This window comes from Symphalangus syndactylus, chromosome 11 (genome assembly GCF_028878055.3).
Source record: "Symphalangus syndactylus isolate Jambi chromosome 11, NHGRI_mSymSyn1-v2.1_pri, whole genome shotgun sequence".
NCBI lineage: Eukaryota > Metazoa > Chordata > Mammalia > Primates > Hylobatidae > Symphalangus > Symphalangus syndactylus.
Genome location: NC_072433.2, coordinates 122,636,591 through 122,654,385, shown reverse-complemented (window position 1 = coordinate 122,654,385; position 17,795 = coordinate 122,636,591). Strand labels below are relative to the sequence as shown.

The window sequence follows — 17,795 nt, the reverse complement described above, 5'->3', positions numbered from 1 at the left end:
GTTTTAGTATCTCCTGGTTTAAGCAGGAGGGTAGTTTTTAGCCTCCTGATACTTTGAATGCAGCCATGTCTTAAGTTGAATTGTTAAAATCATCATATTACTTTACATTTTTGAAGTATAGTTCATGGATCTGGTTTTCATACATTACAACATTTTACAATCTCGATATTTTCCCAGGAAAGACATAGATTACCTAATTCAATAGCTCTGCTGGTAAAGTGCATGAATGAGGCCCCTGAGATTTAAATTAAAACCTCTCTCATATCTGTAGGATTGAGAGCTCTCATTATAATAGGGCATTGTTCATGGAAACAGCATATTGTAATTTAGAGATGCCTAATAGAAGAATTAATCATTAAAGTATTTTCATTCAGTGCAATTTTATCATTTTAAACAAGATGAAAAATAAATCAGGATACTGTTTAACTCTGCATGAAGCCAAAAGTAAAACAAGTAGATGATAGGCTCTCCCAAGACAGCTGAATTAATTGTTCTCTCTCTGTTCTTATTTCACTCTGTTGCAGTAATGCTGTTTATTCTCCCTGTTTCAAGTTATGGATTTCTTTCTTGCTTCAGTTTAAGCATTTGGTTCTATTCACATCACTCAGTGTAGCCATTTTCATTGTCTCATCCGAGAAGCAGTGTGAGGTTTCTGTTGCATATGAAGGTGTTTTTCCCAGAACAGATTTTATTTCATAAAAAATGAATGATTCTTGGCTGATTCATAGATTTACCAATTTTTTTTGTTGACGGCTATCTGGCTCTGGAATGGCCAGTGCCAGGCACACAGGGACATCCTTTGTCCCATGTAAGTGGTAAATAGTTTTAACTGATGGAAGTCCTATTTTTCACTGAGCCCTCCTATGCCTCAGGGACCTTCCCAATGCCCTTTTTTAGGCGTTTGTTCCCAATCAGGTTAGAACTGACACATGAGTTGAAACCTGCTTCCTAATTCAGTTATTTCACAGATGAGTAACCAGGGGAGGCAGAGGGCCCGATTCACGGTAGCACCTCTTGCTCAAGTCTCCATGCTGGTAATGGCAGAGTCAGATTGAGATCCCATAGTCTTAATCCTTTGACATTTTTCATTTTTTTCTGGTTCCTTGTTTATTAAACTATCACCCCATAAGGGGTCCTAGTGAAATTTCTATAAACTCTCCAAGAAAATTATTAGTGATGTGCTAAGGTGTTCTAGAACTTTTCTAAAACATGAGTCTATTTGAGAAAGAATTGTCTGCTAACTCTAAGGCAACTTAGCACATGGAGTTAGAAGGAAAATCATGGCCCCAGAAGAATAATTGAATCTAATTGGTGGTGTATTTTCCAACCAGTAATTTCGAGGCTCAGCTGGTTATCAGAATCACCAGGTGTGTTTTTAAAAATGCTGATTCCTGAATCTTCCATATCTCATATTCTTATTGAGAAAGTGGGTGGAGGTCTCCAGAATCTGTATATGTATATAGTTTAACAGAGCTCTCCAAGCGATGCCGATACTCACCCAAGCAACACCATTGTAACTATTTGTAGTCAGGACTTGATAAATGATGCAGAAGCAAATGCTGGTGTGCTTTTTATAGTTGTCTAATATAAGGACAGAATCATGTGCCTAGGTTTTTGTTTTGTTTCTATATTTCTTTTTAATATTGAAGAACTTCTTTCACCAAGACATATCATGATAGAATTTTCTGTTAGGCTAACACTTATGTTCAAAGCTGCAGAAAAATATTGCCTATATTTTTATAGAAATGGCCAAATGCTTGCTAGTAATTACTTTTGATCACTTTGACCATATCCCATAATTAAAAATGAAATGTATTAGTATATAAAAATCAGATCACCTAATACTCAGCACAGGATGGGTACTCAATACAAAAGCATAAGGCATTTAAAAATAGTTATGATTTATTTATTCTGACTCTGCCCTAGATACTGTGCTACATTCTTTACAAAGGTTAGATCAGTTAATTGTCACAACTGTTCCTATTTTGCAAATGAGGAGGTTAAATAAAATCACCTAAAGTTAAGCTGGGAGGAGGCAGAGAATACTGTATTTAAATCAGCGTCTGGCCAGGTTTGGTGTATCATGCTTGTAATTCCAGCACTTGGGGAGGCCAAGGCAGAAGGATTGCTTGAGGCCAGGAGTTTGAGACCAGCCTGGGCAACACAGGCCCTTGTCTCTATAAAAATTTTAAAAATTTGCCAGGCATGGTGGCACATGCCTGTAGTCCTAAGTTAGGAGGCTGAGGCAGGAGGATTGCTTGAGTTCAGGAATTCGAGGCTGCAGTGAGCCATGATAGTGCCACTTCACTCCAGCCTGGGTGATAGGGCAAAACTCTGTCTCAAAATTAAAAAAAAAAAAAAAAAAAAGAGAATCTGCCTCATTGTAAAAGGCCAGCTCCCTAAACATTGCACCTTACTGTCTATTCTTCTTTCTTTGCATGCCCGGCCCCATGGCCTAAGAACTCAGTTAAATGCAGGCATAGTTAAGTAGGAAAAAAATCCTGGACTGAGTCCACAGGCCTAAGCTTGAGCTCATCTCTGTTTCTTTCTAGCTCTGTGACCCTTATTAAACAAGTTTTGTAAGCTCTTGTCAGCTGGTTCTCACTTCATCTACGAAAGAAGGACAATGGCTGTATGAATTTGGTGTTCTTTTCCATGTTACAAGTTCTATAAGTCGATAAAGTAACACCTTGCAGTCCTCTTTCACTTCATTAACTACATACAGCCCAAATGAGATTTATTCATGGAATCACAGAAAGTCTTAAACTGAGAAATTAGATTTAAATATGCCTTGTAAAGATGACCCGAATATTGAGGCTATGATATAGCACTTTAAGATTTTTCTAAGTGCTTTTTAGATAATCATGTAAGAAGTCTTCAGGGATTTGATTTATCACAGTGGCTACTGCATGTTTAAGTAGTTGCTCCAGAGTGTTTTGAAATAGCATAAAAATCCCATTCTGGCAGTGTGACATTTCCCGTTTCTGTTGAATCCATTTTAGCATGCAGTTATAGGAGGACGGGATAAATTAATTACGCTGAAGCATATTCCAGGACTGTTTTAGAGCATACTTGTGCTTCCTAAAGAGACAAGGAATTTTAATCACATAAATTTATTAACCTGGAGCCACCTTTCATGTTATACAAGATGATCCATAGTTGAGTTTTGGCCTTCAGAGAAAACTCCAAAATGAGAGGAATGAAAAGAAGCCACAGCTTTGTGCACAGAGTAAGCTGGATACGATGTTATGGGTAATTTTCAATGTGGTGGCTCTTTTTTAGCTTTTTATTTTGCTTTCTGGTTTTTGCAGATTAGAATCTGCCTACCAAGATCTTAAAGAGCTTGCCTTTACATCATAATTATTTATGTTCTAATGGAATTCCCTACTCTGGAAATCATTTCCCATTGTGCTTGGCAGGAAAGGAGTAGGCCACCTGCAAAGCTGAAAAGTGACTATGCTGATGAAAACAAGAGAATGTTTTCCCTCTGGGTTCAGAATCAATCAGAAGAAACCCACAATAGTCATATTATACTCAAAGTATCTCAACAACTGACAGCTGGATTGGGGAGAGCAGCAAATGGTGCTTTCTGTTCCTTCTCCCCAATGTGCTGACATTCTGTGTAATAGCAGGTGCATGGCAAAGTGTGGGAAGATAATGAGACTATTAGGAAATGGGAGAAAGCTGGAGAGGTAGCTTGAGTCCATGTTTGAACGGCTTTTGATGCCAAAAGTTAGGGTATGTGCATGTAGCACACAAGCACACATATACAGTAAAAGAACATTTAGGTGTGTTTACAGATTTCCCTAACACAGGAGCTAATATGAGGGTCAGGAATATCCGTTCAGTTAGAACAACAGTCTCCAGTTTCATCCAGGTTGCTGTGAATGGCATTATTTCATTACTTTTATATGGCTGAGTAGTAGTCCATGGTCTGTATACACCACATTTTCTTTACTCATTGATTGATGGGCATTTGTGCTGCTTCCATAGTTTTGCAATTGCAAATCGTGCTGCCATAAACTCAGGAATGGAAAACCAAACATTGTATGTTCTTACTCATATGTGGGAGCTAAGCTATGAGGACACAAAGGCATAAGAATGATACATTGGACTTTGGGGACTCAAGGGAAAGGGTAGGAGGTGGCAAGGGATAAAAGACAGGGTACACTGATCGGGTGAGGGGTGTACTAAAATCTCAGAAATGACTTCTAAAGAACTTATTTATGTAACCAAACAACCTATTGAAATAAAAAAATTAAAAATTAAAAAATTGTTCTACCATAAAGACACATGCACATGTATGTTCATTGTAGCACTATTCATGATAGCAAAGGCATGGAATCAACCTGAATGCCCATCAACAGTAGACTGGATAAAGAAATGTGATACATATACACCATGGAATACTATGCAGCCATAAAAAAGAGTGAGATCATGTCCTTTGCTGTCAGATGGATAGAGCTGAAGGTCATTCTTGTAAGCCAACTAAGGCAGGAACAGAAAACCAGATATCACATATTCTTCCTTATAAGTGGGAGCTCAACATTGAGTACATATGGACACAAAGATTGAGGGTGGAGGGTTGGAGGAGGGAGAGGATTGAAAAACTACATATCAGATTTTATGCTTATTATCTGGGCAATAAAATAGTCTGTATACCAAACCCCTGCGAGACACAATTTAACTGTATAACAAACCTTTACATGTACCCCTGAACCTAAAATAAAAGTTTAAAAAAATTTTAAAAATTTAGAAACAAAAGAATATCCTTTCAGGCTGGGTGCAGTGGTTCACACCTGTAATCCCCACACTTTGGGAGCCTGAGGGTGGTGGATCCCTTGAGCCAAGGAGTTTGAGACTGGCCTGGGCAACATGGCGAAACCACATCTCAACAAAAAGTGCAAAAATTAGCCAGGTGTAGTGGTGCATGCCTCTAGTCACAGCTACTTGGGAGACTGAGGTAGGAGGCTAACCTGAGCCAGAGAGGTGGAGGCAGCAGTGAGCCGAGATCACGCCGCTGCATTCCAGCCTGGGCAACAGTGTGAGACCCTGTCTCAAAAATAATAAAAAGTAAAAATTCTTTCATCAGTGTTTAAGGAAATGGACAGAATGTAAACGTTTGATTGGTGATGGCAAATAAATTTGATTTAGCATGCCAGTTTTAATGAGTGAGCAGTGGTAACAAAAAGAACTAGAAAAAGTCCATTGATTGATTAGTTATGTCTAGCCTAGATTCACGAAGGAAGGTGTTAAGTTATATGCTATGTACTTCCATTCCTATAATAGACTGTATGCATTTGCATACACTGTGGCAATGCTCATCTTAATTGCCCCTCTTCATATTATTGCATGTGACTAATAATGAGCCCTTTGATTGCTAACATTAAAGTTCATTAATTTCATTTTTAGGCCTCAGTATGGTGGCAAATTCTGTCCAGGTTCTAGCCGTATTTATCAGCTGTGCAACATTAACCCTTGCAGTGAAAATAGCTTGGATTTTCGGGCTCAACAGTGTGCAGAATATAACAGCAAACCTTTCCGTGGATGGTTCTACCAGTGGAAACCCTATACAAAAGTGGAAGGTAATTTGGTCTGTATGACATTCAAATAAGTCTTTATGTGGGTAATAATGTGATTGACCAATACACCAATAGAAATTGTTGCCTGTATCAAAGAGTTTGAATGTTTACCTTTCACTCCCCAGACCCATCTGGCTCAATGTTTCATTCCACGGGTTTTGTTTATTTTTCCACTGTTTTTTTTCCCCCCCATAAGATACCTCTTGTCTCCCACATCTGTAAACCCAAGGTTTCATATGTTTGGAATGTGCTTATGTTTCTCAACTTACCTTTGACATTTTGGCAATTAAATCTCCCAGGGATCTTAATTGAAATTGGTATGAACGGTCCAGACCAAAAACTCATGAAACCATATATACCCCATAGAGGCACCATACACAGTACCTGACATGTCAGTTGATTACAAGCATGGGAAGGCCTGTTTGTAGAGTGTGTGCATGCACGCAGACACACACACAGAATCATAAATAAAAATTATACTAGGTTCTTGGTACTTACTAAAAGTTATGGCTTGTATTTTACTTTTTAATATGTCTTTGTTTTGACTGAATAATAAAACATTAGTTACAGCACAAGAGTTTAACGTAGTTGCTCTTGCCTCTGTCATCATGCTAGTTGTTTCACTACTTCCATCCATTCGATTTATCAAAACTTATTCATGCTGTCTTGAAAGAGGATTATATATGAATCCCAACTGCCCATGTGTAGAATGGAAAGAGACTAAGTTTAATGACAATTCATGGGCTGTTCTGTGCAAAAGCTCAACATGAACCTATATTAATTAGTGATCCTAAAGGAAGCTAATATTACAGGCATCATTATAACAAATAGAGCCTCCAAATCAAAAGAGAGGATTGTGCAGCTTTGCTCAGTATCAGCCTAGCCATTTCAGGAGCACTGATGTGGTTTTGGGTCATGACTGTCCAGGAAGCATAGATAGAGACAGACGTGACAATTCCAAAGCTGTGTCTTAGGAGGAAGTAATGAGGGACCTATAGAGGTTTACTGTACATGAGAAACGAGTTACATTCAAAACTTCAAAGAGCTATTGAAAAGGAAGGATGTTCGATTTATTTCAAATTGCTTTAGATAACAGAATTAATTCAAGGGCTGAGAACATTCTAGCCATATTATCTCCTCAGAGACACCTTCCTTGACAGCCTGTCAACATATTCTTCCTTCATGTTGTTTTCTGAACCCTTTACCCCGTTTTATTCTTCATAGCTCTTCTCAGTGCATGAATGTATTTTTATCTAGTCATTTAGTTGTTATCTTCCTCCCCACAAGAATTTAGGTTCCACAAGGACTAAGCCTTTGTCTGTCTTGAGCTTGCTTCTATCTCCAGCATCCAAGAACAGCACTTGGTATATATTTATGTAATGGTTATAACTTTTGAAGTGATAAGTAAATAAATATTAACTGTCCAAAATGAAAATGTACTCCCTCTGTAAGTAACAAGCTCCCCATTACTAGAGGCATTCTACCAGGAGCTGAGTGATGTCGTAGGGAGCATGCTGCACAGCAGGTCCCAGTGGATGCTGCAGTTGCTCCCACTTCCAAACTTGGAATATTTCCTTTCTCTTGGTTGTACACTTGAGATTCCATGCTTCCTATCTGTGGTTCTTTCTCCATGACTCTGTTGTCCCTCCTTTTGCTTCCTCTTCTATTCTTTGCTTTTGCTTTGGCTTCATGGATATTCCTTGGCCTTTATCACATTACATCTTCCATTCAAATATAGTCTTTATGAAATCAGTCCTGTTATCACCCTTAAGGAAATTCTGTGTTGAAGATATAAGAAGAAAGTTAAACAAATAAATTTTGCAATTTAGAAAATGCTTGCTGGTTTCAGAGTTCTTTCACTAATTTTACTGCAGTTTCCACTGAGTAGGGAGCATGCAGTTTCATTCATGAATGCAACAGATGTTTACTGAGCTCTTTTTGTGTAGGAGACCCTTTGCTAGATGCACAGGAGAATGCATTGAATCAAACGTAGACTCCCAGCCTTAGGATCTTACCTCTCAGTGGAGGGAGACAGAAATGTTAAGGCCTTCTAGTCTCTACTTGTCTCCTTTTGATACTTGTATCAGGGAAGACTGACCATGACTTGAAGGTCTTGTGACATTCCTGCAATTTAGAAGAACAAGGGAAGACTTTTTCATAAATGTGGACAGTCTCTGTGCTACAGGAGTGAGGTTTTTTCCCTTCTTTCCTCTGTGTTTCTAATGGACTCATAAACTCACCCAGGAATCTGTGCTTAAAAAAAAAAAAAAAAAAAAAAAAAACTTTCTAAAACTTGTTAATTCCTGGAAATGATAGAGAAAAGAAAGGGCATATATGTCATCCAACTCCCTAATCTCATGTGCAAAAATTAGGCATTAAATAAAGCTGCTATTAAAAAAAATTATAGATGGGAGAGAAACTTTTAAGCCACCCACACATCTGCATATTTGGACTGTGATAATTTAACTCCTTTCACGTTTGAGTTTTGAGTTTGTCTTTTATTGAGAGGTTTTATAAAGCACAACTATTTGTAAAGTGTTTACACATTTCTAAAGCTGTTGTTAGGGATATCGCTGAATATCGCCCACATAAGGTCTCTTGTGAGAAACGTCATCTGGAATTCCTGGCCAAGAAGAGCTCTTTCTGATTGAGAAAATGGCATAGGAACTCCTTTCTGATAACAAGAGCTCTACAAATATAATTTTTTTTATTTTTGCCTCTGATATCATAAATGTCTCAGGGGCTTAAGGGCCAACAGAAGTTACCTTTTTGTAGCGTTCAGGACGAGTTTATATGCTTTCTCTCCATTTTTATGACATGTTTTTTTTTTTTTCTCTATATGTTTTACAAACGTGACTAACCATATGCCTTTTCTCCCTGGTGCCTAAAACCTTTTCTCTTAACAGACTGAGTAAATATCTAAAGTAATCCATGCCCTAAATCAGGGTCATCAAACCATGGCCTGCTGGCCAAATCTGGTGTGTATTTGTTTCATCATATTTTATTAGAACACAGCCACACTACTTCATTTCTATATTGTCAGTGGCTGACCATCAGGCCTTTGAAACCTGAAAGGTTTACTATCTAGGGAGGCTGGATAGTAACCCATCGATCATGTGTGTGGTGACTATCCCTAAGGATAAGAAAAATAAAATTGTTACGTATTACTCTTAAATTAGTTTTATATGGATTGTTAAATGGGACTCATGCTTTGAAAGCCACCTCATACGGGCTTATATGTGCATACACACACATTTTCCATTTTCATCATGATAGCTTTCTAAGTAAATTTAATTCATCCTTTTGGCAATCGTATAATCTTTCCTTAGTCTCCTCTTGACCATTTCCTATCTTGATCTCTTTGCTTCTAGAGGAAGATCGATGCAAACTGTACTGCAAGGCTGAGAACTTTGAATTTTTTTTTGCAATGTCTGGCAAAGTGAAAGATGGAACTCCCTGCTCCCCAAACAAAAATGATGTTTGTATTGATGGGGTTTGTGAAGTAAGAGAACATTTCTGCTTTGGAGTGTATGAGCATGCTTCTGTTTCATCGTATCATCTGTGTACTGTGAAGAGTGGTGTGAGAGATTGTGTCTGGAGAAGGGCAGATGGCATAGAGGGAAAGGGCAAAATGTTTCACTGGATTTTAGCACCGTATCTTTTTTATTTTTGTATTTTTTGGGGATGAAATTTCACTCTGTTGCCCAGGCTGGAGTGCCATGGTGAGATCTCAGCTCACTGCAACCTCTGCCTCCTGGGTTCAAGTGATTCTCCTGCCTCAGCCTCCTGAGTAGCTGGGATTACAGGTGCATGCCACCACGCCCAGCTAATTTTGTACTTATAGTAGAGACGGGGTTTCACCATGTTGGCCAGACTGGTCTTGAACTCCTGACTTCAGGTGATCAGCCCGCTTCAGCCTCCCGAAGTGCGGGGATTACAGGCGTGAGCCACTGTGCCTGGCCGAGCACCATATCTACATTCCACATTTACTTGTTGCATGAGCCTAGTTCAATTATTTTAGTTTATTTTTTACTCTACTTTCACATATATATTGCACATGGAGATGATGCTATATCCTGCTTTGCATAGGAGTTGTAAAAATGAAATAAGAATGTAAATAATAAACTTTTATTGCATGTGCACTAAGTACCTTTACTACATGATTAGACCCTCACAATTGTATTTTGAAATAATGCTATTTGTCCCCAGTTATTTTTCCTTTCACTTTGAGTGCTCATTTTCTCTTCCATTTTAATTTCAGTTTCAGCCCTTTGATCTTTTAAGGGTGTGTGTTTGTACACATGCATTCATGCATGCATATTGTCCAGCATTTTCATATTCATTGTCCAGCATTTTCATATTTGAGTCACACAGCTGGCCTGAATAATCTCAGCTGGTACTAGTAGCGATGGTGACTTTTTATTTCAGTTTCATCAATGAAGACTCTAAGCCTTAGATGACTTATACAACTTGCCCAGTCATCTAATAATGTCAGGGGAGGGATTTGAACCCCAAGTGAGTCCAACTTGAGGCTGTGATTTTTAACCATAAGCTGTACTGCTTCCCTAATGCTCTGTAAATACAGATAACAATATAGCACAATCAGGCCAGGTGCAAACAATATAGCTCTTAATTATTCCCAGCCTCCGGCTTCTCTGATCTTTGATTTTCTCATGTTTTTTGTTTTTGTCACAGCTAGTGGGATGTGATCATGAACTAGGCTCTAAAGCAGTCTCAGATGCATGTGGCGTTTGCAAAGGTGATAATTCAACTTGCAAGTTTTATAAAGGCCTGTACCTCAACCAGCATAAAGCAAATGGTGAGAGATGCTGCTGTTTGTTATTGCTAATGAGATGCAACTTTTGCTACCGAACAAGTTTGAGTCACGCCAAATGTGGTTGAGCCTTTTACTAGTTCACTGGACACACTAGTGATGGTGGCATTTGTCACTTGTGCAAGAGTAAGGGAGGATAGTTGTGAGGAATTTTGTCGATACATTACCTTGTAGAAATATGCTAAATAAATGCCTTTCTGCTTTGCATTTTTAGTATGCCGACCAGGCCCCCTGTGTGTCCAAGTGCATTTGTTAAGCAAAGAAACATTGTGAAACTTAGGTGATCTCTGCTCACAGCACTAAATGAATATTTGAAACAGTTATCTAAATATCTTGAGTGAAATTAAACTTTTGATCCCTGTTTTCTGAATTTCATCACTGAAGATACATGGTTCTAAGTTTCTTCCAGACAGATTTTTTTTTTTTTTTTTTTTGAGACAGAGTCTCACTCTGTTACCCGGGCTGGAGTGCAGTGGTGTGATCTCAGCTCACTGCAACCTCCACGTCCCAGGTTCAAGCAATTCTCCTACCTCACCCTCTTGAGTAGCTGGGATTACAGGCACCTGCCACCATGTCCCGCTAATTTTTGTATTTTTAGTAAAGATGGGGTTTCACCACACTGGCCAGGCTGGTCTCAAACTCCTGACCTCCGGTGATCCGCCCACTTTGGTCTTAGGAAGATTTTTTAAAAGTCTTCTTGAATTTTGTGGCCTTTTTTGGTCCGGGAAGGGGAAGAGTGTATTTCTTGTCCACAGAAAACATACTTGGAAGGCTTTGGGAAGCCACATACATTTTCCCTAGTCTAGTGTTCTTACTATTTGGACAATGAAATCATTGATCACGTTTACTTCCTAGAGTAAGAATGAATTTAGTTAATGATTCAAAAACCTCACTCTATAAAACTGAACACTACATGTCAGGGGCCATTTCTAGACCCCTTTGTCCAATGCACAGCGTAGAATTGAGACATACTCTCTTCTTTCCATTTAGAATATTATCCGGTGGTCATCATTCCAGCTGGTGCCCGAAGCATCGAAATCCAGGAACTGCAGGTTTCCTCCAGTTACCTGGCAGTTCGAAGCCTCAATCAAAAGTATTACCTCACCGGGGACTGGAGCATCGACTGGCCCGGGGAGTTCCCCTTCGCTGGGACCACGTTTGAATACCAGCGCTCCTTCAACCGCCCGGAACGTCTGTACGCGCTGGGGCCCACAAATGAGACGCTGGTCTTTGAAGTAAGCCCCTTCTGTGTATTCAGTTTTTAGTGCTTCTTGCTACATTTATAGTGATGACTGCAATTGGAGCCAGCTTAAAGAACTCCAATCCTTCTAGTTCAAAGGTGTTTCCTGGCCGGGCACGGTGGCTCATGCCTGTAATCCCAGCGCTTTGGGAGGCTGAGGTGGGCGGATCAGCTGAGGTCAGGAGTTCGAGACCAGCCTGGCCAACATAGCGAAAACCCGTCTCTATTAAAAATACAAAAATTAGCCAGGTGTGGTGACATGCCCCTGTAATCCCAGCTATTAGTGGGTTGCCGAGGCAGGAGAATTGCTTGAACCTGGGAGGCGGAAGTTGCAGTGAGCCAAGATCGCACCACTGCACTCCAGCCTGGGCAACAGAGCAAGACTATTTCAAAACAACGACAACTAAAAAGGGGTTTCCTAATAGGCTAAATTTCAAAGTGTAAAGGGGAGAAGACCATGATTCCATTTGGGGGAAGAGGACAGGAACCCAAAGGGCCTCCAAGAGAATGGGTTGATTTTCATATTTAGAGGTCAACCTTTCACCAATATGCTTAGGTTTCAAGAACATCAAAGAATGTAGCAAGAATACTTTTTATATTATTCTGGTTTGTCTATGTCTGCCGTTTGGATGCTCCACTGTAGCTATTCATAACATAGGTCAACTGGCCTAGGAGAAGGGATTAGTAGTAGAGAAAATGCTTGCCTGGGTGTCAGCAGAGTTTCGTCATACTAAACTACCATGATCTTGTAGGTTGTAGCTTCCCCATAGATAAGAAAAGGAAAAAAAAAGGGTAATAAAAATGATAATTAAGAGAACCAACGTCATCTGGAAATGACTCTGCAAGGCTATTACCGTAGAAACATTTTCTTTAGTCCTCATCATGTCTCTGAGTGCTTTTTCTCCGTTTGTAAAATGGGGTGACTGTTGGCTCTTATAGGCAAGTGATGTGCTTCAGTTTGTATAGAAATGATACTGAGTACTTGCATATCCAGCTACTCTTATGAGTTATTTTAAGTTTCAGTTTCTTACCTGTGAAACTAAGGTAGAAAATGGACTTCACTAACCAGAAAAATAAGGAATCAAGTATGAACAAATATTAAAAGACTTGCCTATCTCATACAGCTAGGGAAAAAACAGAGCTGAACTGGAGTCAAAGTCTTTTCACCCAGGAGCATGAGATCTGTGTAACACTCAGATTACTGCTCTCTTCTCAAATAAATGCAAGATCAATGTAACTGTTACTATTATCATGATTATCATGACTGTAATAGAGTAGGTTCAGGCATTCTGTGATCAGTTTCATGCATTCATTTCTTAAATGCCCACAACCACCTTAGGAAGGTAGGTATTGTTACTTAATCCCCATTGTACAGATGAGAAAACTGAGCCTTAAACAGACTGTGTTACATGTAAGTGGTAGGACTGAGGTTTGAACATAAGTCTTCCTGGCTCACTTGCCCACACCATTATCTTAATATATCACCAATACTGGCAGGGCTCAGCTACTTGTCATTATACGGTTTTTCTCAATGTGAAATGTTGCCTCTGTGGGAGGTACAAAGCCTACTAGAGGTGGGGAATAGATAGTTTGCTCTTTGCAAACATCTGTCATCCAGATTTGAATGCATAAAATACTGAGAACATATCCATGTATTTTGACCAACACTGACATAGATCTGTGGCAACTAGAGGGTTGATCTGAAAACTGACTATTAGGAAGATTGTGTTCATAAACTTGTCTGATGATTTTTGCTTAAAATTTATTTTCCTCTATCTTATATATGTTAATTCACATAAGACTGTTGGCACTTACTGTGTTCTTGGTGCTGAGGAAAGGGACATAGTGCTTGTTTTCTGGGCTGACAGCATGCTGTGTCCTCAGTCATCTCAGGGTATTTTGGTCAGATTAGTGATGAATAAGGCAGTTTTTCAGAGGCAGCTACTTCTTCTGTCTAAACTGAAGCACTCAATTTATCATCTTTCTCAGTTCCATGCACAGTGGGACTGGATAATTCTTTGAACAAATACCATGCTACCATGATATTGGTAATGACCTTCTGCGGCTCACAGTGGTTCATGGGGAAAGCAATAGAAATGAATTTCTCTTACCCAGTGTGTGGGAGTTTGTATTCTGTGTGTTGAGTTATGGTGGGTGAAATTAGATGACATCTTGAAGTTTCCCTCATGGATTCTTAGATTTGCTAGAACTTCGAAAGCAGAATAGTGAAAATGTCCACACGTTAAGAAATCACTCGAGGCAGGTGGATCACTTGAGGCCAGGAGTTCGAGACCAGCTGGGCCAACATGGCGGAACCCCATCTCTACTAAAAATACAAAAATTAGCTGGGTGTGGTGGCGCATGCCTGTAATCCCAACTAGTCGGGAGGCTGAGGCAGGAGAATCACTTGAACCTGGGAGGCACAGGTTGCAGTGAGCCGAGATTGCATCACTGCACTGCAGTCTGGGCAACAGAGTGAGTGAGACTCCGTCTCGAACAAAAGAAATCACCGCATTCCTGTGTCACATGCACTGAGCTGCTCTTGTGTTTCACATGGACAGTAAACTGGGTGTATAGTAGTGGATACACAAAAGGAAATCTTCCTGCTATAATGAAACTTAGAGTGTTGAAGGGTACAGTACAGCATTACACAAACGAATAGATAAATGAAGGCAGATGTATAGATTGTGGTAGTTTCTTTGAGAGAAAATAAAGTATGAGAAAAAAAAACAGACTTTTTGAATTAGAGAGTTGGTGAGGAATTATCTGAGAATTACCATGTGAGGTGAAACTTGAAGGATGAGAAGACCCAACTGGGTAAAGAGTAGAGGAAATTCAGGCAGAGGAAGCAACAATTTAAAACTCCATGTGGGCTGGGTATGGTGGCTCACCCCTGTAATCCCAGCGCTTTGGGATGCTGAGGTAGGTGGATTGCTTGAGGCCAGGAGTATGAGACCAGACTGGCCTACATGGTGAAACCCTGTTTCTACTAAAACAAAAATTAGCCAGGCGTGGTCGTGCATGCCTGTAGTCCTAGCTACTTGGGAGGATGAGGCAGGATAATCATTTGAGCTTGGGAGGCAGAGGCTGCAATAAGCCGAGATGGCACCACTGCACTCCAGCCTGGGTGGCGGAGCGAGACTATCTCCGAATAAATAAATAAAACCTGATGTGGAGTATCAACTTAATATTTTAGAAGAACTAAAAAATAGGAGAATCTAGCTATAGTGTAGTGAGAAAAGAAAGTATTGAGGTGTGAGATGGGTATAGTCAGGGGGTGGCCCACAGATAATATAAACCATGGTAAGGAGTTTGGATTTCAACCCAATAACAACATCAGGATGTCAAGGACGAGGGTGGTTTACACCATCCTGGCCAATATGGTGAAACCTCATCTCCACTAAAAAATAGAAAAACTAGCCGGGTATGGTGGCGCATGCCTATAGTCCCAGCTACTCAAGAGGCTGAGGCAGAAGAACTGCTTGAACCCAGGAGGCAGAGGTTGCAGTGAGCCGAGATCACACTACTGCACTCCAGCCTGGCATCAGAGCGAGACTCCGTGTCAAAAAAAAAAAAAAAAAAAATTCAACCAGGCTGCTATGTAAATAAGTGATTGGAGAGGCAAGAAGTAAACTGGGGAGATAGGAAAATGGTTCTAGAATTCCAGGTAAGGAGTAATAGACGCTGAAACAGATGGTGACTGTGAAGGTGGCAGGAAGTGGATCTGTTTGCAGTGTATTATGGTGGAGAATTGGAAGCTGGAAAAGTTACTAGAGATGTATAAGAAATGAACTCTGAGGGAGAAAGATGTGAGAGAATCACAGGTTTCTTACCTGAGCATTTGGAGGATGGTTTTACCACTATCATTGTCTTGAGGATGACTGGAAACAGGTTTAGGGATGGGGAAAAATTCCATTTTAGCCACCATATATTTGTAATGTATCTTAGATATGCAAGAGTAGCTGTCAAGTAGGCAGTTGAGTATGTGTTTAAAATGCATGAAAAAAGCCTTGGAATGAATATGCAAATCAGTTGCTAAAAATACCTAAAGGAGTATAGTAGTATATCATTTGTTAACTGAGCAGGGCACTTGGATCCAAGTTTTCTTTGATAAGCTGCCTCTTGGGAGTAGCCAAATACTTGCAATATCCAGAAGGTGCCTTGTGAGGAAATGTTGAGCCTTGGTTGACACCACCAATAAAGAGGAGCGTGCACCTGTCATGGAGAGGCGTGCTTGTGCTGGAAACAGGATCTTCACAGATGTCGTGGAATTTGTTTGTAGATGCAAATCTCTCATCATGCTGGCATCTTGTCATGTATTTTTGCCCTGCACCTGCACACCCACAGACGTGAGAGTGGAGATGCCCTCATTCATGGCAACAGGGATGGCATCCTAGCTGTTCTTCCTGCTGTTGCTCCAATCGTATATGTTTCTATCCAGATTTTAAGGTATTTAAAATCTGTCTGAATCTCATACGCAAGAGCTATGCAAATTCAGTTTACAATAGGCTTTGCTACTTTATTCCCTTGATGACATTTGAGACCCTCTGTGGAGGCAATCAGAGAAACCCACTAAGTGCCAGTTTCATAGTTTTAAGACCATGCAATCTATTATTCAGATTTCAAAAGCATAGCATTTTCCATAATGTCAAAGGACCATTAGTAGATGATAGAGAAATATTTTTTTTAGGCCATGGTGGTAGAAAATGAAGGATTAGTCTCCAACAGTAGTGATTAAGTAGCACTAGCCTTAAATATTTACTAAGGAAGAAGAGTAGTAGGCAATTAAAAATAAAACACATAACCTTAAATTCTAAGATGTTTTACACACAGAATGGCTGAGAGTACAGACTCTTAACTAGCTATATAACTTGGGCAAGTTTCTTAATCTCTGTGTCACTTAATGTCTATATTTGTAAAATAGGCAAACAATACGAGCTAATTATTAGGGCCATTATAAGGATAACTGAAGATAAGTTCAGTGCCTACAAAATACTTAGCCCATAATGTTAATTACTATTGCCATTATTTTGCCTTCTGAGCATATCACATATTTTATATATATATATATATATATATATATATATATATATATATATATATAAGACCTGAGACCATATTTAGCAAACTGGTGATCACAAGTCAAGTTCAGCCCTAGGCCTGCACTATCTATCTATCATATGTATATATGTACATATATATATATACACACACGCACACACACATATATACACACACACACACACTTTTTTTTTTTTTGAGACAGAGTTTTGCTCTTGTTGCCCAGGCTGGAGTACAATGGCACAATCTTGGCTCACTGCAACCTCCGCCTACTGGGTCCAAGTAATTCTTCTGCCTCAGCCTCCCAAGTAGCTGGGATTACAGGTGTGCACCACCATGCCCAGCTAATTTTGTGTGTGTTTTTTAGTAGAGATGGGGTTTCACCATGTTGGTCAGGCTGGTCTGCAACTCCTGACCTCAAGTAATCCACCCACCTCGGCCTCCCAAAATGCTGGGATTACTGGTGAGCACCACGCCCAGCCATGTATAATATTAAAATGGACAAAATAGATGCATGCTTTAATATCAGGTGACTTATACATATGAATTTTTGAAACTCTTAAGAAAACCTTTAGTCCCAGGAGATACTTGAGTTTGCAACCTCGATCGTGAGTTAACTCCCATCATCTTCCTAACAGGAGATAGCTAGTCCCATCAGTCCATCTGTTTGGTGGACGTCCGTCAAAAATGTCATAGCACCTACTCGAGAGAAGCTGTCATTAGGAAATGTTCTTCCAACCCTCTCAGCATTTTTATTTGAGAGGAAGATACTAGCATTTCCCAATCAAAATAGACTACGGCCAGGATAGTCTGGAGCTCAACAGTGAATCCAGCCCCTGATATTATACTTTAGTTAAACCTAAGGCATAGGAGTTGAACTCTCTTATTAAAGATTTCTGGATTTTTAAAGTCATTTTTTATATATATTGTGTTAACTATTTCTTTTCTACTAAGCATCTGAGCAGCAGACTTCTTTTTCTTTTGAGGAGCTTTTTCGGCTTGAAAGTATCAGTTTTAGACAGGAGGACTTCATTAATTTTTGCCAAGAGGCCTTCGATCTACCTCAAATCAAATGTAC

General features: G+C 39.7%; 1 protein-coding gene across 1 annotated transcript in view; it reads left to right on the top strand.

Annotated features, from left to right (window-relative positions):
- Window positions 1-17,795, top strand: part of ADAMTS18 (ADAM metallopeptidase with thrombospondin type 1 motif 18) — a 152,973-nt gene that overhangs the window by 102,847 nt on the left and 32,331 nt on the right. Inside the window, exons 13-16 of the mRNA XM_055299633.1 lie at window positions 5,413-5,585; window positions 8,954-9,084; window positions 10,278-10,401; window positions 11,407-11,651. Of these exons, the coding sequence (XP_055155608.1) occupies window positions 5,413-5,585; window positions 8,954-9,084; window positions 10,278-10,401; window positions 11,407-11,651 (673 nt within the window). The remainder of the gene's footprint in view (window positions 1-5,412; window positions 5,586-8,953; window positions 9,085-10,277; window positions 10,402-11,406; window positions 11,652-17,795) is intronic.